This window comes from Pelodiscus sinensis, chromosome 20 (assembly GCF_049634645.1).
Source record: "Pelodiscus sinensis isolate JC-2024 chromosome 20, ASM4963464v1, whole genome shotgun sequence".
Lineage (NCBI taxonomy): Eukaryota > Metazoa > Chordata > Testudines > Trionychidae > Pelodiscus > Pelodiscus sinensis.
Window position 1 is genome coordinate 22,338,478 of NC_134730.1, and position 22,258 is coordinate 22,360,735.

The 22,258-nt window shown below is 40.9% G+C and overlaps 1 protein-coding gene and 1 long non-coding RNA gene across 3 annotated transcripts in view; one reads left to right on the forward strand and one right to left on the reverse strand.

Moving 5' to 3' along the window:
- On the forward strand, positions 1-15,712 carry APOH (apolipoprotein H). Its single transcript, XM_006110574.4, has 8 exons — positions 1-133; positions 2,831-3,007; positions 3,837-3,933; positions 8,181-8,257; positions 11,776-11,964; positions 12,699-12,878; positions 14,189-14,386; positions 15,595-15,712. The coding sequence occupies exons 1-8, from the start codon at positions 70-72 to the stop codon at positions 15,672-15,674; spliced, it is 1,062 nt and encodes a 353-aa protein (XP_006110636.2). The 5' UTR covers positions 1-69; the 3' UTR covers positions 15,675-15,712.
- LOC112544367 (uncharacterized) overlaps positions 13,007-22,258 on the reverse strand; it is a 15,995-nt gene continuing 6,743 nt past the window's right edge. The window contains exons 4-5 of one of the 2 annotated variants that reach the window (XR_012896911.1): positions 15,567-20,505; positions 13,007-13,021 (exon numbers count right to left, since the gene is read on the reverse strand). This is a non-coding gene — a long non-coding RNA (uncharacterized LOC112544367). Of the gene's footprint in view, positions 13,022-15,566; positions 20,506-22,258 lie in introns of those variants that run through there. The other variant, XR_012896910.1, reaches the window with a different exon arrangement.

The following is a 22,258-nucleotide window of genomic DNA, read 5'->3' on the forward strand; positions in this document are numbered from 1 at the left end:
TGCTTGTTTTTTTTAAAGAGAAGACACCGTTGATTTAGAGTCACTTTGGAAGCTTGTGGACTAGCAGCAATGTATCCCACGGTGCTGTTCTGGTGGGCTGTTACTCTAGCACACTGCACTCTTGCGGGAAATGGTAAGTATCTTTACCTTTTGCATAGCAAATAATCTGTATTGTGAGTGGACAATGAGGAAAGGGGCACCTGGTGGATGGGGGGTGGTTGCAGAATCTCTGGGTATTTTTGAGCAGTTGGAAACAATTTTCTAGGAAAGTTTTATACTATCTCCCTCGTCTATACGCTGACCGCATTGCACGCACCCGGGGTTCCTTGCATTTCTCAAATCTTCTCTCCTAGCTTCCTGTGTGCCACCCGATTATCTCTCTCTATGTCAGCGACTCCCTGCTACCTTCCCATTCCCTGCTCCATGCCATGCATGGACTTTGTGTCCCTGTGGCCTCCCTACACCCCCATAGCAAGATCTTCTACATCTCCAGGAGCTCTGATTACCTCCCATCTCCTCTTCCCCAATTCACTTGTCCACTATTTTCCCCCTTTCCAGAGACTGAGTGTGTGTTCCCCTTTTCTCCCATATCCTGCCTTCTCATGGCAGGGGCTCTGGGTGGTTCCCTCATTTCTCCCTCTGCCACATCCCAGGAGTGCTATATGTCCTCTCTGTTTGAAATAAACAGAATAAAAGACCTAAAGAGTTAAACATTACACAGTTTTAGACAAGATTCAGGGTTTTGTCTACAGGGAGCTCTGCTTGCTTAGTGCCACGGCAAACACACCATTAGAAATCTTTGTCTTCTTTTGCTTTATCTTTAATAAAAGGTTAAACTGGTTAAGGCATTTGAAGTGCTAAATATTAAATTCAGTTTTCTTTATAGCATCCCCTGTTCCTGCTCCCTTTAGCTGGAGACAGCTTTTAGAAGAAACCCCTCCTTTATCTAGCAGTCTTTTATGGTAATTACTGTCCTACTGGGAGGAAAGAGGCAAATTTAGTTAATTGAGATGGGCTGGAACGGCATGATTGCAGTTGCTGTTAAAGGCTAAGACCATTTATCAGAAAACAAAACAAGATCAACGCATGTGCAGCAGGGAGAGAAAAAAGTAGAGAAGGTAGAAAATGCAACATTTGTCTCTGGCATTGATTTCCACTTGCAACCTCGCTGCTGGCAAAACACAGGGAAAGCACTGTCAGCCACTCAGAGCGCTGGCTAAACTGAACAAGCTGTTTTGGGCATTGCTTTTGGGTGTCTTTTTCTGGTCACCGGCTCACAGCACAGTGCTGCAGAATATGAAGTCTTGGCCTGACTCAGAAAAGGAAGGAAAAAGCAGTGAGGAAACAGAAGCAAAGAGGCGGGAAAGGAGGAAAAAACACACACACACACAAGTGAGTGTGTGAGACACACACACACAAAACTCACATTCCAGGTGGTGGGTGGGATTCAGCCGATAGAGATGGTAATGTCCTTTGCCCAGGCCTGCCAAGCAGGGGAAGCAAAAGGGGCAACTGCTCCAGGGTGCAGTGATTGAAAAGAGCCCAGGGTTGCCAGCTGCTGCCGCCATAGCGGTGGTAGTGGTGGTGGCCAGAGCCCCAGACCCTCTAAATCACCCCCAAAGCTCTGCATGTTCCAGGTGGCTCTCAGGGCTGGTTGGGGGCGGGGCTAGCTGCTGCAGACGGCGCTGAAGGCTAATTGCCCTCAGTTCCCCCTTTCCAATCGTCCCGCTTGCCTAGGGGCCCGGTGAGTCTGTCAGCCCCACTGCCTTCCTTTCTCTGGCCTGGTCTGGTCAGGACCTCTTTCAGGCTCAGGATGAAAAAAGGCCCCAGGGTCCAGAAGATGGAGGAGATGGCAGCCATGATGGTGAAACTCGCTCTGGCCAATTTTTCTCCCTACATTATTTTTTTAAGACTCTCTTAGAAGGGACTGATGGGCAAAACAGTCCACCCTCATATTATGTTGTCTATTGATTAGGACTAATATCCAACATACCATTTCTGGCTAATTGATTTTTGATTCCACACTTTCCTTGTTTCAAGGACTGTTCTGAGATTTGTTAAGACTAATTCAGTTGTCTCTCTCTGGCATCTTTTCCCATCAACATTCATTACCGTAGGCCATTGTGACATCTTATGAACTTTCACTTGCATTTAGTGTAAATTTGTATGCTCAACAACTCTTCCAGGCATTTTCCTCCCATTCCCAGGGTTTTCCATTCTTCCCACCAATGTCAAGGGTTCTGTGTGCACCCCATTATCTCCATACATAAAGAAAAGATATAAAAATGAGCGGGGAGAGAAGTCATTCATGATATGTCAACACAGCAGCTTTATTTCGGACTAATTGACGTTATTTCGAAATAACAAAGAGCATGTCTACACTGCAAGCCATTATTTTGAAATAATGTTGAGCTGGAGAACTTCTTACTCTGACTCCTGTAACCCTTATTTCATGGGGCGTAAGGGAAGTTGAAGGAAAAATGTTCTTCTTTTGACTTCCTGCTTAATTTGGCTTTTGGCACTATTTTGACGTAGCTCAAGTTGCATAGTTTAATTTGACTTTAGCACTGCTGTGTAGACGTACCCTCAAGGTGTTGTCATTTTTAAACAGGCTTGGGAGGATCTGCAGAGCTGAAATGAGGGTATCATTATTTTGGAAGGTGTCACCATGTGGTTCTTTGATCTATGCACAGTTATTGACAGACAATCTGAGAAATGCCTTTGAATTGAGTGTAAGACTTTTGTGCTTGAGTGTTCTAAATCATACAAACAAAATATTCTGCCCATTAAAACTAAAACCTTCTATTGTAAAGTGCTGCCTTTCTTCCAGTGTGCCCCAAGCCTCCTGAAGTGCCATTTGCTAAAGTTGATGTAAACAAGATAATATATGAGAGAGGTGAAGAAATTACGTACACCTGTGATCCAGGTTATAGCCATCACAGTGGCCTTAAAAAGTATGTTTGCCCTTGGTCTGGTAAATGGCCTATCAATACAATGAGATGCATACGTAAGTAAATCATAAGTACCATTTCTAGAGGTTATATTCTGCTTTAACTAGACTGTGCATTGGTTTGACACAGGCTTTTTTGTGGCTCATGCGATATATGATCTAGCTGTGATGCTTTTATTTTCTGTGGTCTTGCCTTTACAGTCTAAGAACTTGACTTTGCACTCAGTTCTTAGAATGGAAAGTAGGCAACCATATTGTTATCAGACTTCCTTCCATTAGACAAGAGCTGCCCGCTTCACTCTCTAGTGGGAGCTTTGCTTTTGTTTTTCTCTTGTTAATTTCCTTAATACAAAATAAAAGATGCTTAGATTGAAATTATATAGAGCTGTTCTTTACATACGGAAAACTAACAATTTATGATGTTTATAACCAAGATTGTAACTCACCTTTTCATTCTTAAAATTGGAAGTTTTGTTCATTCTATTGTTTTAAAGTGTGAGGGTAAAATATTGCTAATTTGACTTTAATGGCATCTACAGAAATATATGTTTGTTTACAAAATAACATTTATTTAAATGGAAGGCAGGATCAGGCTTAGATAACTTTAATTTTATGGAGTTCCATCACAGGCAGGTTATTTATATCACATGCTTTTCATGGCCCTTGGACAATTGATCGTTAAAGCTAATTTAATCACTAAGAATTTTCATCTTAAGTAACCATCTTAAGTATATTTTGATTTCAAATATAAAATGTATACAGTCATGAAAATGTGTACAAAAAGGTGGAAAGATTTGAATGACACTACTTAATAAATGATCTACTGTCACTGCTTTATTTTATACATCATGAAATAATATTATCCTCTTTTATCGTTAAACAACAGCAAAGAAATGCTCCTATCCTGGACCCTTGAGAAATGGAGGAATTGATTTTATAGACTTGAACTATCAGAGTTTGGTACACTTTTCATGTGAGCCAGGGTAAGTTCTCCAATCACCATGGCGTTAAAAAAAATAACCTAAGTTGCACTATTAAGTTGTAGCATCGTATAGCCTTCTTCAACATAATAAATGAGGTCTTCTTTTTTATTAATTGAGAAAAGCTACAGAAATAAAAATGATCCGTTTCATATTTTATGGAGTTGTTATAGTAGCCTATCGCTGAAGACACTAATTTCAAAGGACTTTATTAAACACCCATCGTGAACACTTAGGCCAGGTCTACATTAGACCTGGAGGATTGGTCTAAGGTATGTGACTCCAGCTTTGTAGAACATGTAGCTGGAGTTGACTTACCTTAAGCTGAGCTTGGCACCATCCCCACTGTGGGAGGCCGATGGGAGTAAATGTTCCCGTCGACTTCCCTTACTCCTCACCACTGCAAGGAGTATAGATGCCAGCTGGAGCATCACTCTAGGTATGTCTACACTGCGGGGATTTTCTGGAATACAGGAGGTATCCCTGAAAAACTCCGCTGCGGCCAAGGAACGCGTTTCCTCTTCTGCTTTTTTTTGCAGAAGAGCAAATGCACTCTTTTGAGGAGCCTGGTATACTTCATTCCTCGAGGGATATGGGGGGCTCTGCTGAAAAAGGAGGTTTTTCCGCCATTTGGCCCCATCTATATCAGAAAAAGCTATGCCATTTGCAAAGTGCAATTTGCGTAGCTCTTTCCGACAAAGGACTGTAGTCTAGACCTAGCCTAGTATTCAATTTACAGGTCAATACTACACCCTCTAAATCGAATGCCAGAACATCTATCTCAGGCACAGCGATGAAGACGTGCCCTTACATAATTATTTTGTTATGGAATGTGATACTATTTAAAGTACATAACAAATAAAATGAGCATACTTTTAAAGAGCAAAAAAAGGACATATTCCATTTTTAATATAAAACATTTCTAGAAATAAAGTGATGGTTTTATGATTCTCAAAATCATAGTTCGTATAGACATCCATCTTCCAGCTTTCCTGTTATGTCCAAACTTGGGCAACATAAAGGAGTTGTGTGTTGGAGAATAATTCAACCTTGAATGCTGTGGTACAGGATTGGGCTAAACCCAAGCAGCAAGTTTAAGGCAAAAGAAGATCAAAGTTGTATTAAAAGTTATAAGTAAGCTACTGAGAATTGTGGTGTATGGTTTTTTTTTAAATCACAGGCCCTAAAACAGGCATTATGCCTTCAATTTAAAATGCCCATATGTAAGAGAAATCCAGTGCAGTGAAACTGCAGGCTAGACTGAAAAATTAAAAGAAGAAAATTGTGAGTCCCTAATTAATAAGAAAGCTGAAAGAGCCTTGAAAAAGTGAAAAATCAATGAACGGTTTGGGAATAATGGCAAAAATAATTCTCAGAGTGACTGGTGCTTTCACCAGGATAACATAGAGTGATACATGTGATCCCTCAAGGCACACCAGTCCTCAATGAATCTCCCCATGGACTTCAGTGGATGTTGGATTGGACCATTAAGGATCAGTCTCAGTCCAGTTAGTCAATGCTGAAATTCTTGTGGGCTTCAATGGGGATTTGGCCCTTAGTGAAACTGGGGTAGGTAAAATTGTGTGGATGACACAGAGAGAGAGAACTTTGGGACCCCGTGAACTGAGCTGACAAAGAAATAGAGAGCAAAGAGATTGAAATTTCAATATTCAATTCAAGTCAACAAAGTGATCTCCAGAGAGCATCACTCAGACTGAGAATGTGGGGAAAAAAGATCATATGAAAATGGCTGTCTCAGAGATACTGGAGCTACTAAACAACTGATTTTTTTTTAATTCACTTGACAATCTCCCAAATATTCAAGAATTGGGTTGGAGGACAGGTCTGTCTCTCTCTTTCTCAGGGTGTGTCTACACGGCAGAGTATTTGGGGGGGGGGAGGGAAATGGCTGTTTTTCAAAAAAAATCTTCACTTTTGTCCATACTGTAATCACGTTTTTTGAAAAAAATTTAATAAACAGGGGGTTTACTGACATTGGTAAACCTCTTTCTACTAGAAAGAAGCCTTTTCCAAAAGAGCTCTTTTGGAAAAATGCATATGTGGACAGGAGAGAGGGAGTTCTTTCGAAAGAACTGGAAAAAGCACAAGTGCCCTGGTGGCCACTCCATCCATAGTATTTACAGCTTAAATGCGAGATAGCGTCCACACTGAATGGGCGCTATCTTTCGAAAAAGCAAATTGTTTTTTCGATGCACTTTGGCAGTGTAGATGCTCTCTTTGGGAGAAGTTTTTTCAGAAGATCTCTTCCGGAAAAGCTTTTTCCGAAAGAAGCCTGCAGTCTAGACATAGCCTTACTCTGTTTAATATTGGCCATAGCTTAGTGGGGGATATTGCTACTCCCAAGAGGACTCACAGAAATGGAACTAGTTCAAATGGCTAAATGAAAAAAAAATGTTTATGAAAAAAAAATCTGTACCAACTTCTCTCCCCTTTGTAAACACTCTCCATACAGCGTGAAATGGATTCCTTCATCAGAACTCCATAACATGTAGGCTTTTGGGGCTGAAATACTGTTCCTGTCTTTCTCTGCACAGAGACTGAAGACCCGAGGTTCACCCTAATTTAATCTCCATATGCAGCAGCACAACACACTTTTACCCAGGGGGCAGCTGGTTTGAAAAAGTGATCCCTTTGCCAGTAAATGCAATACATTCCAGTAAATCAGAACAAATTCAAAAGAGTTGGCAAAGGAAAATACAGAGACAGATGTTCGATAGCAGCATGTTGGCAGAACCAATGATACAGCTAGTTCTGAAGTGCTGTTGGGTAACATTAAAACTGGGACACGATCTGTAGAAACAAATCATGTGAGTGAAAAAAATTGTAGGTAGACAAAGTTTAAAAGAATATCCAGGATTGGTGATGGGGCAGTGGAGAGGAGGGGGGCAGTTGCCCAGAGCCTGGCAATTCAAAAGGACCCAGGACTCTTGGCAGCTGCTGCCACTACTGTGAATCCTTAAAACAGCTCCGAGTGTCACGCGGCATGCTCCGGATGTCTCTATGGGCTAGTGGGAGGACAACCACAGTACACATACTCTGAGTGGTGCTGAGAGCTGGCGCTCCCAGCCTCACTCTTTCTGGGACCACAGAGCCACCCCCACACACACACCTTGCCCAGGGGCCTGGCAAGTCTGTCGCCCCTCCCCCCACCTCTTCATTACAAATTAAGCATGGGTTTCAATGGTTTGCTCCTCTGTGAAATGCAGTGTAACAGTAAACAAAAGCAATTATGAGCTGCAGTCTAATAATGAGATTTGATTGATGGCCCTCGTTTTCCTCACAATAATTTTCCTGGTTTCCAGCTGTGTCACACAGAAATGACAGAAACAGGGATGAACATTTCCTTAAAGCTCAGTGTAAATACTTCCAGTTAGTTACACCATCATGGAAGTCTGGGATAAGCACTTGAGAGGGAATGTATATGAGAATTGAATGGGGCTGACTGGTGTCTCCTGGTAAAATTATGCATTAGTATCTCCCCTGGAGTACCTCATTTATATGAACAGAATCAATGTAATTGCCATAGATAACTAAGCACTGCTCCCAAGAAGCCATTTATTCTACCATCCACTGTATTGATGACCGATCAATATTTTTTCTTGGCATGCATGCAGAGTATTAATCAATTATATAAAAATGTGATGTCAAATGCAATTTATAGCTGAATGTGGAAGACACTGGCCTCTCATATTAGTTTTTCTCTCTTGTGAAAATGCCTTGAAGAAATTTGCAATGTTAGTAGTGAGTCATATTTTTCAGATTTAAACAAATTCCCATCAAAATCAATAGGTGTTTGAACTACTGGAGGATTTTACTATTTGGATCATACAATGCAGAGCATGTCTGCTTGTTGAGTCTCTTTTAGGCCATGTCTACACTACAGAGAAGATCGACGCTGCTGCAATCTAGTGAGGACCCACTAATTTGAACTGAGAGGGTTCCCCCATCAGCACTGGTAGTCCTGCTCCTCATGAGGAGTCAGGGAAGTCGATGGGAGCATGTGCTCCCCTTGATATCCCAATGAGTGGATGGCATGAAAACATGATTTAAGATCAGTCGACTCTAGTTACATAATTAACGTAGATGGAGTTGTGTATCTTAAGTAGACTTTCCCCTTTGGTGAAGACAAGGCCTTAGAAGTATTAGTCCCTCTTGTAAAGATTATTTCCTTTCTGCTATGTGTAAATGGCTTCAAAGTTTGCTGATAAATGGATGCCTTTTTTTCTCAGATACATTCTCAATGGAATAGACACTATCCAGTGCATGGCAGATGGACAGTGGAATGCAACACTACCTGAATGCCAACGTATGTGTCTTAAATATTACATTCTCTGGGCCTTCCTTTTATTTACATTCAAGATGTCTATGTCATTCTGGCCTTTTAAAGACCCTTGAAGTGGGCCTATGATTCATTCCCAGGCTTCGTAGTAGCACCAGAGCAGTGTAAAGGGGCCTCAGTGTAAATAAGAATAAGAGCTTCTATCTTTGATGTGACTTTTGATGATGTGTGAATTGTTAAAAGAGAAGTGTAGTTTAATTTATATATATATATATATATATGTATGGCCCATTCGTCTCGAGAGACAGTGGTAAGCAGCGGCAGTGACAATCTATGAGTTGTGCCTGGATCTACAACTTTTTCATGGCTTATGTGTCCAATATTGGATTTGCACAATTGATTACAATAGCTATATGCCAGTCTACTTCTGTTTTCATGAGTCTGAGACATTTTCCTTCTGAGGCGGAGTTCTTTTGCATGACTTGCACAGGTCCTATCGAAAAATGACGTGCCCTGTTGTAATAATTGTCACCATGTGCTGTGATCTGATGACGCAGATTCCCAAGAGCTTGGATTGATGTTAAACCTTTTCATAGTGTTTTTACATATATCCTTGAATTTTAACTTTGGCCTTCCTCTTGCCCTTGCTCCACTTGTTAGTTCACCAAAGAGGATTTCTTTGGGAAGGCGTTTATCACTCATTCTCCTCACATGGCCAAGCCACCGGAGTCTTCTGTTGTTAAGGATCACTATGAGACTGGGTGTGCCAGCTCTTGATAGGACATCTACATCTGAAACTTTGTCTTGCCACTTAATATTCAGGATTCTGCGAAGGCAGTGAAGGAAGAAACTGCTCAGTTTTTTCTCTTGGCACGAGTAGGTAGTGCCATTAAAATAAGGCTGCCCTACCCCCTCACTCTGCTGGTTGAGGGTCTGGGATACTTGGATCCCTGGTTTACTTTGGATAATCCGACTGGCGTATGAACTGTGATTGGTCACTGGCATCCAAGGGATAGTGACTCCTTACGTCACCCCGGAGAAGAGAAACCTGACAGAAAATTCCCCACTGGCTTGTGGGTAGGTTCGGGAGATCCAAAGGCTATGGGAGTAAACCCAGACAGATAATCCGGAGTGGAGACCTTAAGGCGGTTAACAGTGAGGTTTCATCCAATCTGCTTTTCCGGCATCTCTGCAGTTACCTCAGTTCCTGGCTTTTGTCTTTCCTTTGGACCTAACTGGGGCGACCGAGAGGGGGATAGTGCCGCTTGGGCAATGCACTTTTTTCCAACACTAGCCAAGGCAATGCAGTGTGCAGGAGGAGACACTTACCAACACTCAGCTATACACAGCTACTATAGTCGATACAATAAACCGATTTGCCTCCGGCTTGGTAGCTGGACTGTTCGGACAATGTATCCTGGACTTGAAACTCATCATGATCTTACAAACACGGATTCAATATGTAAATCAGCAGTCATAGACCAACAGTTACATAAATTGAATGTTGACATTGCTGCTCTCCAGGAGATCAGACTGGCAGATGCTGGATTAGTAAAAGAAACCAACTACACCTTCTTTTGACAGGGTTTGAGTTCAGAGAAACGCTGTCTTTACGGAGTTGGCTTTGCTGTTTGAAACAATCTGATGAACTTTATCGTTACACCCATAGCTGAATCAGAACACGTTATATCCCTAAAGCTCAGCACCAAGTCAGGATATGTTAACATCATAAGTACTGATGCACCCACACTAATGTCGTGCACTGAAGACAAGGTCCGCTTCTATGGTAATCTTCAGAAAGTTGTCAATTCCTGTTCATCCGGTGAACAACTGTACATTATTGGTGATTTTAATGCAAGACGCAATCACCAGTCCTGGCCCATTTGCCTAGGTCATCACAGCATTGGGAAAATGAATGAAAATGGTCAAAGGCTTCTTGAATTCAGTTCTCAGAATCATCTCTCCATCACTAATACTTTTTTCAACTTAAAAGACTGTCACAAGGTCTCATGGCGCCACCCCAGATCCGGTCACTGGCTAGTTTAATAATCTGTCCAAAAGAATGGGAGTCTGGGACTCTTGAATTTAATGGTGGACAGAATTGTTGTTGATTCCCTGCTGTTTCAGTAGGTCACTTATCCACTCTACCTTAGTTTCCTTCTCTATACAACTAGGATATTAGGGAAACCCTGCAACTCTGGTATAGGTGTTTTGTTTTGGGTTTTTTTTCCATCATAATCTACCCTTCACAGACATAAAATGCTTTGAGATGGGTGGGCAATAAAACAGTGGCCATTTACCATGGTTAGCTCCTGGCTGGCCAACTCCACTATATTGACCTACGCCTCCACAGGTACTAGTAATCATGGCTTTCATTGGCCATGGATCACTGGGTCTCGGCCAATGGGAGCCGCAGGAAATGACGCAGAGTGGGAAACTGCTTCCCACAGCTTTTGTTGGCTGGGAGTGGTGATATGTAGCCAGCTGGAGCTATGATTGCCTGTATCTGTGGACGCACAGGTAAATATTGCAATGGGGGCCCGCCAGATCCGAGGCCAGTATTTGCCCATCCCTGCTTTGAGAGAAGTCAAGTATGCTGTAATAGTCAATGTATTATTATATTGTCTGTACAATTTTACAGCAATCCATGAATTACCAACATTGATGCCACTGAGATTTTAATCTTATCTCATTGCTTTGGCAATTTCTCTGTGGCAGAATGCATATCATCGGGGCATAGTGCTGGTTCTATGTGATGTTCCTCAAGGCAGGTTAGTGATACTCAGACCTCTGGTTTGGGAGCCAAATGAGTGATCAGCATTACCCAAAAGAACCCTAGGACAGGTTGGACCTCTCTGGGCTGGCACCCTCGGGACCTGACTGTTCCCAGAGGAGGGATTTTGCTAGACCAGGGGAGGTCATTTCTGGCCCTCTGCTGCCGGCCCCATCTCCTGCCCTGTGGCCCCACCGGGCTTCCTGGTTCCCCCTGAAGCCCAGCTAGGTCACATGCCAAGCTTCCTGCCCCTCCCCAGCCCAGCTGGGCCATGCATCGAGCTCCTGTTCGCCCCCCGCCTCCCCCATCAGGCCTCCACACACCCCACAGTATGCTGGAACTCTCTGATCTTCGAACATCCATGGTCCTGCCAGACCATAGATGTTGCCAGATAAGAGAGTCCCAGTTTATAGAGGTGAAACCTATAGTGTGAATTTGTTGTTTTTTTTACTATCGTACTATATAGTCATATTTAAACAGCCGGACAGGAAATATTTTGGGAGTGACTGTGCATGTATATAGTCTCACAGCAAAACAACTGATCACGTATATTATTTGTATCAATACAATTGGTTAACAATGTAGTAAAAGCATTTGACTGGTTAATTACTTAGACTGGTTAATAATTAAATCACCTAGTCTTTTAACACCATGTGCTGCAAAGACCTGCATGGGGCAGATTAAAGAGCCACTTGCAGCTCATGAGCTTCATTCTGAGTATCACTGAGCCAGATTTTTAACATGTGGAATAATGATGCTTTGCTTTTTCCAGCTGTGACTTGTCCTCTTCCCTCACTTCCTGAATTTGGAGTTATTTCTTACCATAAGCTAAGCCCTGGAAATGTGTCCGTCTTCCAAGACAAGATCAGTTTTGAATGCTTACCATCTTTTGCATTGTTTGGAAATGAAACCGCTACCTGCATGGCCAATGGGAACTGGAGTGATATACCAACATGCAAGTGTAAGTAAATATATTACTAATTTACTTTATTGTTGTTTTTTATTTTAAAGTGTACTCTGCGACCTAACCATTAGGCTACACAGCTGTCAGAGACCCAGCCACAAGTGGTGGAGGATGCAGCCAAAAAGTGGGGTGTGGGCTCCCAGCCTTCATTGCTCCTGGCCCAGGAACTCCAAACCTCTGACTAGTCAAGTCCTTAAGGGTATGTCTACACTAGCCCCTCGTTTGAACTAGGGTGGCTAATATAGGCATTCGAACTTGCAAATGAAGCCTGGGATTTAACTGTCCCGGGCTTCATTTGCATGTTCCCGGGCAGGCACCATTTTTAAATCCCCTTAGTTCAAACTGACTGCCCGCGGCTACATGCGGCAGTCAGAAGTTAATCCGAACTAAGTCTTTAGTTTGGATTAACTATTACTCCTCCTGCAATGAACTGTTGAATCAATTTAAGAAATACAGGGTTAGATTATCAGTTGGTAACTGCATCAGCATAACTCCATTGATTTCAGAGCACCTGTGCCAAATTCCACCACATTAAGATCTGACCCATAGATTATAATGAAAATACTTCTAAATGAAATACTTGTTTCTTTCTAATGTTTTCATCTTTTCTCATTGTGTATCTCTGTGAGAGAGGAACAGAAGAAAGTTTCAAGGTTTGCCATGTTCTCAACACTATATAGACTGTCTTAAACTTCTACAAGTGATACAGTTTTGCTTTTTTTTTACAATAGATGTACAATGTCCACATCCAACAACGATAGAAAATGGATTCGTAAATTTTGCAGTTCGCAGAACCTATCATTATATGGAGAGCGTTGATTACGGCTGCCATAGTCCTTATGTGCTAGATGGACCAAGGGAATCAAGATGTGAAAAAACAGGTAGTTGGTCCATCAAGCCAACATGTAAAGGTATGAAAATATGTACTCTGTACTTAAAACCCATCTACTGACCTGCATTTTCATAAAAGTGTATTGTCCATCTTGAGGGATATCTTTGTAACAGTGCCCCATTTCAAAACAAAGCAGAAAGTATAAATGTGTAAAAATGAGGCCTGTAATAAAACATAAAATGATTATTTGATTCCAAATCTGATCTAGTGTAAGAGGATCCAACTAAATTGACTTCAGAAGTGCACCTACTTCCACTAGGTTGAATTCTCCCTTTCCCTCATCTTTCTTATAACTGAATGAAAACAATGTACTCTGGTCAGGTCTATGCTAGAAATTTTGATGGTGTTGCAATGTTGCATAGAGCCACTTCCCTCTCTCTGCCCTGCCTTTTTAAAAGAACCATTTCTATACTGGCAAAAACCTCAGTGTGAAGGCTATCCCAGCAAAAGCATGTTTTATGGAGTGTACAATTATAATTACACCAGCAAATCTTTTCTTCTGTAGACCTGGCATCTATGTCCCTCATTTCCTATGATGCAAATAACATTTTCTGTGATGATGCCATTTAATTTTTTTCCATCCATAAACAGACTACGTGAAACATATTCACACTTTCAAATCATGAAAAGGGCCAAAGATGCAGTTTACTTGGTTGTTCCCAAGAAAAGATACACCTACAACTAACCTATGAAAACCAGCCACTTGACTACATTCATCAAGGACATGTATCACCTAAACCAGTATACTCGCAATAATTCAGAGGGTAGGATTTTCAAAAGCACCAAAGGCTACGTCTACACTGCACCTCGCTTGCGCAAAAGGCTATGCAAATGAAGCACGGATTAACATATTGCTGTGCTTCAGTTGCCTAATTAATTAGGAGCCATTTTTGCGCGAGAGGCTTTTGCGCAAAAAGGAGCTGCGTAGATGGCTCCTTTTTGCACAAAAAACCCCTCTTGCACAAGAGCCGTTCTTCCTCATTTTTTCAGGAAAAATGGCTCTTGCCCAAAAGCCTCTTGTGCAAAAATGTCCCCTAATTATGCAAATGAAGTGCAGCAATATGCTAATTTGCACTTCATTTGCATAGCCTTTTGCGCAAAAGAGGTGCAGTGTAGACACGGCCTAAGTGTGCTCCAAAGTCACTTAGCCACTACTGAATATCCCACACAGGGTCTATGCTTCAGGTAGACATGTCTGGTGTTCACGGTGTTCTTCCACCTTCCAATGTTACTTTTGCATCTTCTTCAAAAGACTTAACCCGTTCATTGTTAAAAAAAATAGAATTCTTGTTATTCAGAAGCACCATTTACACATTAATTGTTTTTCAGCACCATGTAAAATCCCAGTTAGCAAAGCCACAGTGCTATACAACGGCCGGAAAATAAAGGTTCAGAATGATCTCAAGGAAGGAATACTGCATGCTGAAACTCTTTTCTTTTTCTGCAAAAATAAAGAACAAAAATGTGGCTATTCAGTACCTACTCAATGTATCGATGGCCAACTCACAGTCCCTGCCTGTTTCAAAGGTATGTACTAATTGCACAAAAGCTTACAGTTTGGGGGACCTGGATTAAATGGGCAATGTTTTCTCTTACTCCAAATCCATACTTAATGGCTGAAGCTTTTTGGCTGGAAGGGTAGTGGAAAGCTTCAGTGGGAGACGTGGTCCCAGCTATGGAGAGCATGCACAGCAAGAAGCTTCTATGTTAGAACAGTGGTCTGTGCCAGTTTTGTCCATAGCAGGGCTGTCTAGGATTTGGATGGGCCAAAAACTGAGGCTATGTCTAGACAACAGCACTATTTCACATCTTTAAACAAGCCCGTTATTTCAGATTAGATTTCGAAATAACGGGTATGCTATTCCGACGTCCCTGTAACCTGTGTTCCACGAGGGTTTAGGGATGTTTTGGAATAATTCTTTATTTCAAAATTTGGTGCTGTGTAGACAGCTCCAAATTTCAAAATAAGCTATTTCTAGATTAGATTGAAACAAGATATGCAATTTGCTTAGCTCAAATTGCGTATCTTATTTCGACCTACGGGTGCAGTGTAGGTCCTGACAGAGCCATGGTCAGTGAATCTGAGACTTCATGAATTGATTGGTCAAAACTCTCCATGGAGGAGGATTGCAGAGACAACCTTTATGGCTTTGAGACCCTCGAAAATTGCATTCATCCTTCACAGTTGCTTATGCAGGCCTGTTTATTTCGGATTTGCATGTAATTGTTGGGAGGAGGGAGTACGAGTTGGTAATCCGGATTTGAATTTTTAACATCAGGATCACCAAGTGATTGATGGCTTCACTGCGGAATTGAGGTTGCAGACACTTGGTTGGAAATGCAAAATATTTAAAACAGAACAGACAGCATCTTTCAAACTAAAGTCTATATTAGCAGTCAGAGAAATATAGCAGCATGTTAGCAAGAAGAAGTGCTTTGTGTTTTTCTTTTATTAAATTTGTCCACACAAAATGTTCCTCTTTTCATTTGGAAATGTGGGAGGAGAGAAACCCACCATATGCTCTGTGGTGGAAATGGCTGCTCTCGTATTTTGCATTAGCATCAGATGATGGTTGTTACTGTTGCTGAAATGGGCCTTCTGACAGCATCTTTCTATGGCTCCTCTGCTGTACTGCTAAATTTCACTACATAGTTTGCCTCATGATTATAACTTATATTAATTGTTACATATTTTAAAGAATCTCACCTAGACTTGTAACTTCTTGTTTTCACAGAAATTGGACTTCTGCAATCTCTTTGGAAAACTGATCCAGCAGAGTTGACCCCATGTGCTGCAGGAGTGAATTCAAAATAGCAAGATAGTTCTATTAGACGCGTTTAACAAAAACGAAGTTGTAAAGGTGGAAAGGATCGTTTAGGTCCCAAGAAATGTATTTGTCTCTGGTCCTATAACAGCATACTCTCTATTGCTTGCCCAGCACTGTCAAATGTTCTATTACAAATTCTCTCCTGAAATATAGCATGTATTCCTTTGCTCACTTTTCTCTCTTCTTATTTGAATGTCTGTGCCTGACCACTCTAAGCAATTTATTTTCTTTTGTATTTACACTCTTCATATACTTGTAATTTGTTCTCAGGCCCTACACCAATGTAGTCCTTTTTCAGTCAAGCTGTAGTATATACTTATTCTTTTAATATTACCTGGTCAGAAGTCCAATTTTCTAGCTCTTCCCTGTTTATCATTTAAAGTCAGTTTTAACAGTATCCACGCAGTATTGTACTTTTCTTCATAAAGTGTTTTTCAATGGTGATTATAGCATTGATTTTATTCTATTGTGTATTGGAAAACTGTCTTCTCAAGTTACGCATTTTATAGTCTGATTTCAAAGCAAACATGTATAAATTCACCCCTTCTCTTTCTAATCTGTACCACAAGTCTGAAAATTCAAAAGAGGGACATTGATTAGTAAAAAGGGAGGCACTTGTCTAGAAGTTGGAGAATTAGGACAGTTGTGTTCTGTCTAGTTCCACTCCTGGGTCCTCACAGAGTATAGCTTCCGTACTCATGTCGAGTATAATGACAGAAGAGTAGGGCTGGAAAGGAACTTGAGAGATCATTTAGTTTAGCCCCTTGTGCTGAGGCAGGACCAAATATACCTAGACCATTCCTGATGTATGTTTGTAGTATGTTCCTTTGCACTTACTCTAATTGGTGTGGATTCTTTCACCCCAGATCAGACCAGGAAAGAAGGCTCTCTCTATGTAGATCACATAATGGATCAAATACTCAAAAGAAATATCCCCTTCCTTAAGGCGTAGCCAGAGTTGGTTGCAGCTTCAGGGTCCATAGAGGGGAAGAGAGTGGAGACTGATTAGGCTAGGGCAGAATCAACAGGGATGACGTACATCACCCTCTTTCTGGCCCTGCAGAGATTCCACAGGCTAAGATAATACAGCCTGGGACTGGACTACCTGCGGCCAGGGAGTATGAGTAGCACCACGATCCAGAAAAAGTACAGAGGCATCAGACGTGTTAGGAGATAGCTTTAACCTCCTACAGATTTCTTTGGATCCTCAATATTTCTGGCCAGGCCCTGTGACCTAATCTCCAGTGATCAAGTATGGGGATAGGGATGTAAAACCAGGTTCTTGAAAAAATAAGGGATAAACTCTGAGGAAACCCTGTGAAATGTTTTCTTCTCCAAAACTTTACCCATGTTGATTTTTGGGGGTTATGATCTCTGCTACTGAAAATGCATGAGAAACTAGCAAGGTGTTGCACTTCTCATTGTGAGTAATGACATGTTGTGTTCTTGTAGCCATGTCAGTCCAACAAGGTAGGTGAGGTAATATCTTGTATTAGATCAACTTCTGTTGTTGAGAGAGATAGGCTTTTGAGCTTACATGGAGCCTCTTCTGTAACGGTGCCAGAATGAGACACTTAAACTTCCTAGCCTCAGTTGCTGTAGCAAGGAGAGAAAATAGTCATGTGTAAACATATCCGTTCAGACTGTATTTGCCCTACCTAGAAGAATCAAATGCAAATGAAACTTCTTATAAAAATATACTTTCTGTTACATAAGGGCTGCATCTAGACTGCCAAGTTTTTCCGCAAAAGCAGTTGCCTTTGCGGAAAAACTTGTCAGCTGTCTACACTGGCTGCTTGAATTTCCGCAAGAACACTGACGGTCTCGTGTAAGATTGTCAGTGTTCTTGCAGAAATGCTATGCTGCTCCTGTTCGGGCAAAAGCCCTCTTGCACAAATACTTTTGTGCAAGAGGGCCAGTGTAGACAACGCGGTATTGTTTTGCGCAAAACCACGTCTAGATTGGCATGGATGCTTTTCCGCAAAAAGTGCTTTTGCGCAAAAGCGTCCGTGCCAATCTCAACGCTCTTTTCCGCAAATGCTTTTAACGGAAAAACTTTTCCGTTAAAAGCATTTGTGGAAAATCATGCCAGTCTAGACGTAGCCAAGGAGTTTATTTGGTTTTCAAAGGCCAGTAACTATCTCACGACTTCTGATTCTTTTCCTATTTTTACAATGAGAGTATGTAATGCATTCCTGCACATAGTTCTGGAATATTAACACTCCAGTTGTCTGTAAGAGAGAGTATATTACAGTGTCTTAGTGCTATTCAGTAGCATACAGCATGCATGACAATTGGAAGTGTTCATTTCCCAGAGCTATACAAAACACACTCATATAGGCTACAATTTTTAAAGAAACCTAAAAAGTTCCCAAATTTTCATCAAATTTCAATAGGATTTGGGTGCGGAGCTTGCTTTGTCTGTTCTGAAAATCCCAATATTAGACATAAAAAATGTTTTAGCTTTTACATGTGATTCTAAATGCATCTGACAAATATTCTATACTGATTTATCTTATTGATTCTATTTTATGCCAAATTAATTTTTAACATCCCACGTAATTAAATGTCTAACTTAAAAATTCTCACACAAATAAGTTGAGTAAAGGTTATCATTTCTGGTTTTAGCAGACTATATACTCCATCTAGCTTATGGTGCAGAGCAGCAACAAGATCAATAGCGAGTTCTGGTGAAATCCATTGAACATTTAAAGTAGCTAAGCTGACAAAACTCTTGATTACATGGGATATTAGCCAGCATTCATTTATCTCTTAGATATGTCCCATCAAATCAATGAAATATTCCAACATACTAGCAAAATATGTTTGCATCTATGTATATTTGGGCCCCAAACTATAATTCCTGGTTTGAACTGACATGTCATTCTTCTTGTATTGTTAAGTTTCTAGAACTTAAAAAGGAAAGATTTTTTTTAAATTCCTAAGAAGACTGCCTTATGTATTTTATGATGTGCACTGGAAGTAAATTTTTCAATAAAGGATTTTGAGCTCATCTGTACCATCTCCTATTAAGACAATGTGTGTAGTATCAAGTGGGTCCATGCAAATTTGACATTGAAATGCAGGGAGTGAAAGGTTGTTTTTGTAACAAATCTTTCTTGTATAGTCCTATTAATTTTTAATACAAACATTTTCAATGCCATACATTTGCAAGCAGCAAAAAAGTATTTTAAGCATCTGAAAAACATCTTGATGTGTACCACTAAATTACCTACACTATGCCTCAGTTTATAAAAGAAATAATGTAGAGTATTATTAATAGAAATAGAACTATAGGAACATGAGAGAGCAGTTCCAACCACTTTTAGCAGAGAACAGATGTCTTTGTATCTGAGTAGGTGGATGGCCCAATCCAAGACTATTTTTTCTATCTCTATTTCAAGTGGTAGACACGAGAATTAATTTCTTATTGAGTTGTCAGAAGGGATTTATGAATGTTAGCATGTAACTCAAGACCTTTTTGCGTAACAGGGTACACTCAGACTATGGTAATATAAATAAGAGCTGGATGTTCCCATTTTGCTCCAAATTAAGACTATGCATACTACATACGATGGAGCTACATAGAAGCTCCAAAAAAAAAACCCAGAACAACAAAAACAAAAACAGAACATAAACTTCAGCCTAAGCTTTCTCTTCAGCCCTAGCTTTCCTAGGGTTTCCTGCAGAACCCTGTGTTTCCCTAGTTCCCTCTCACCAGAAGCTCATGCCCATCTTTTATATCTTAGCGGAATCAACAAGTTGCACCTTCCCTGTGTGCAGTCAGTAAATTTCCGTTATGGTTTTATGCAAGTCTGCAACTCTTGCCAACAGAAGAGTTCTGCATCATGATGTGAGGTCTTATATTTGTTGCGTTAATTTTCATGGAATAAAGAGATCCAGAGAACCCAAGGTGTTAACACAACTCTGTTACTGTACAAGACTAAACAGTTCAACATAGTTCAGGATTTTGAGCATAGAGACCTCTGCCCGCTTAGTTTCATGGCAAATGCACCATTAAAAACCTTTATAAGCTTTTATTTAAGATTATAGAAAAAGGAAAAACAGTGAGGGCATTTTAAATACAAAGTATGAATCAGATTTATTTTTAAAAGTTCTTTATTCCCTTTTCCTTTAGTTGTAGTAATTTTAATAAAGGGAAATCCTGCTTTACTGTCTTTTAGATGTTATTAAAGAGGGTTGCAACAGCCCTTTTTGGGGAGAGAAAAGACTAGTTGAGGTGGCCTGGAACTGTTGCTGTTGTTCAAGTCCAAACCCACTGCCCACAAGAGGAGATAAACACACAGAAAAGGGGAGAAACAAGGCCAGCAAAGATAGAAAATTCAGCTTCTGTGTATTGTGCTAACTCTTGCAATCTTGATGCTAGAGAAATAAGGGGCCAGTGCATGGTTGTATCCACCACTCCAACTCCTGGAAGCATCAAGCTGTCTGAGGTATCGCTTGTAATTGCTCATTTGGTAACAGGTTCACAGCAGTGCTGTAAAAGATGCAGTCTTGACTGCCTAAGCCAGACTCTTACAGACTAGAGGGCAAAAGGAGAGAGAGAAGGAAGAGAAGAAAAGTTGGGTGATATGGAAACAAGTTTCTTAGCCCAGGCGGTCTTTGTGATTTAGCTGGACCTGGTGATATCACCTGGGTTCTTCTGGATTGCCTATTCCAAACAGGTTCTCTCTCAGGATCAGGACAACCAAAGACCAATGGTGTCATGGTGCATCCAGAGATGCCTGGGGGATAGTAGTAGTGTCAGCCAAGCTCTCTCCTTCTGGTCCAGGTATCACACAGCCTGCCAACTTGATTCTAAAAGAAAGAGAGAGACAAAGGGTACGTCTAGACTACATGCCTCTGGCAACAGAGGCATGTAGATTAGGCTACCGGACATAGTAAAAAGAAGCGGCGATTTAAATAATCGCTGCTTCATTTAAATTTACATGGCTGCCGCGCTGAGCCGACAAACAGCTGATCAGCTGTTTGTCGGCTCAGCGCGGCAGCCATGTAAATTTAAATGAAGCGGCAATTATTTAAATCGCCGCTTCATTTTACTATGTCCGGTAGCCTAATCTACATGCCTCTGTCGCCAGAGGCATGTAGTCTAGACGTACCCAAAGAAAGGCTACATCTAGATTTCAGGCTTCTTTTGGAAGAAGCTTTTCCGGAAGAGATCTTTCAAAAAAAAAAAAAAAAAAAAAAAAGCTTCCGAAAGAGAGCGTCCACACTGCCAAAGCACATTGAAAAAGAAATCTGCTTTTTCAAAAGATAGCTCTTTTGGAAAAAGGCTTCTTCCTCGTAGAAAGAGGTTTACCAATGTTGGAAAAACCCTTCTGTTCTTTCAATTTTTTTTTTAAAGAACATGATTGCAGTGTGGACGTAAGTGATTTTTTTTTGAAAAACGGCCATTTTTCCAAAAAAACTCGTTAGTGTAGACAAAGCCAGAGAGAGAGAGAGAGGGAGAGAGAGAGAAAGACTCTTTTTTACTCAAAGAGAATGATGGGAACAATGTCATCCCTTCAGTGTTTTGCCTACTATTTAGGCCTAATTTCCAATATACCAGTTTTGGTCTATTGATTTAACATCTCACACTCTTTCTGCTTACTTACATGATCTCAACACAGTCCTGGTAGGCCTTTTTGTTTAGACAAATCCAGTCTTTCCATCCTCAGTCTGTACATTTTCCCATTCACATTTGCTACCAGTGACTGGAACATTCTATCCACTTCTGTCCACTTCCACACACCTGAACTTAATTGCAGTAGACTTGTCAGGCCCCAATTATTACAACATAGCCTACCTTCTGTTATATGCATCTGTGAGCAAGTTGTACCTTGTTGTATTAGAGGACAATTCCGCTGAAATCAAAGGAACTGCATTTTTATACACAACAGCAGAATTTCCTCTGATAGTCCAATACACTAGCAATAGTGCTTATTATATCATCAGTATCTGTGGCAAACCTCTGGCTGTGACCCCAGGGTCCTGCACTTCTGGCGGATAGTGTTTGCTTCAGAGGCCTGCTGTGATCCTCCACATAGTCTCTTTCCCTTTACTATAGGCAAGGGTCACAGCCTACTGAGCCATCCTCATCACAGGTTAGTTCACCATTTGGGGTGAAAACTCCTCCTTAGTCCTGGCAAGCTCTTAATTGGCTTGAAGTACCTGCTTGATGGTGCTGCACTGGGCTTGGCCCTGGTTATTCAGGGAAAAGGAAAATGTTTATTCAGAGCCTTGCATTAGAGTGTGGCAGCCAGCTCGTCTGGGTCCGTCACATATCGCACTACTTGAACACTAGCTTTCACACATAACTACTTCGATCCACTCATTTATCAGCCTGTCAGAACAGTATATAATTACATGTGAATATGTCCCATCCCAAACTACCTGACAATTTTAAAGTATCTAAATTGTCCAAATAAGATTCCTAGTGTGTGTGAACTTAACTAGTGGACATAGTTTCTTTCACCGTATCTACCAAACATTTAGGTAACTACATTCTTAATTGAAAAATCTCTCTATAAATAATGATTACAATGTAGTTGTTTGCTAAAATTAATTTTAC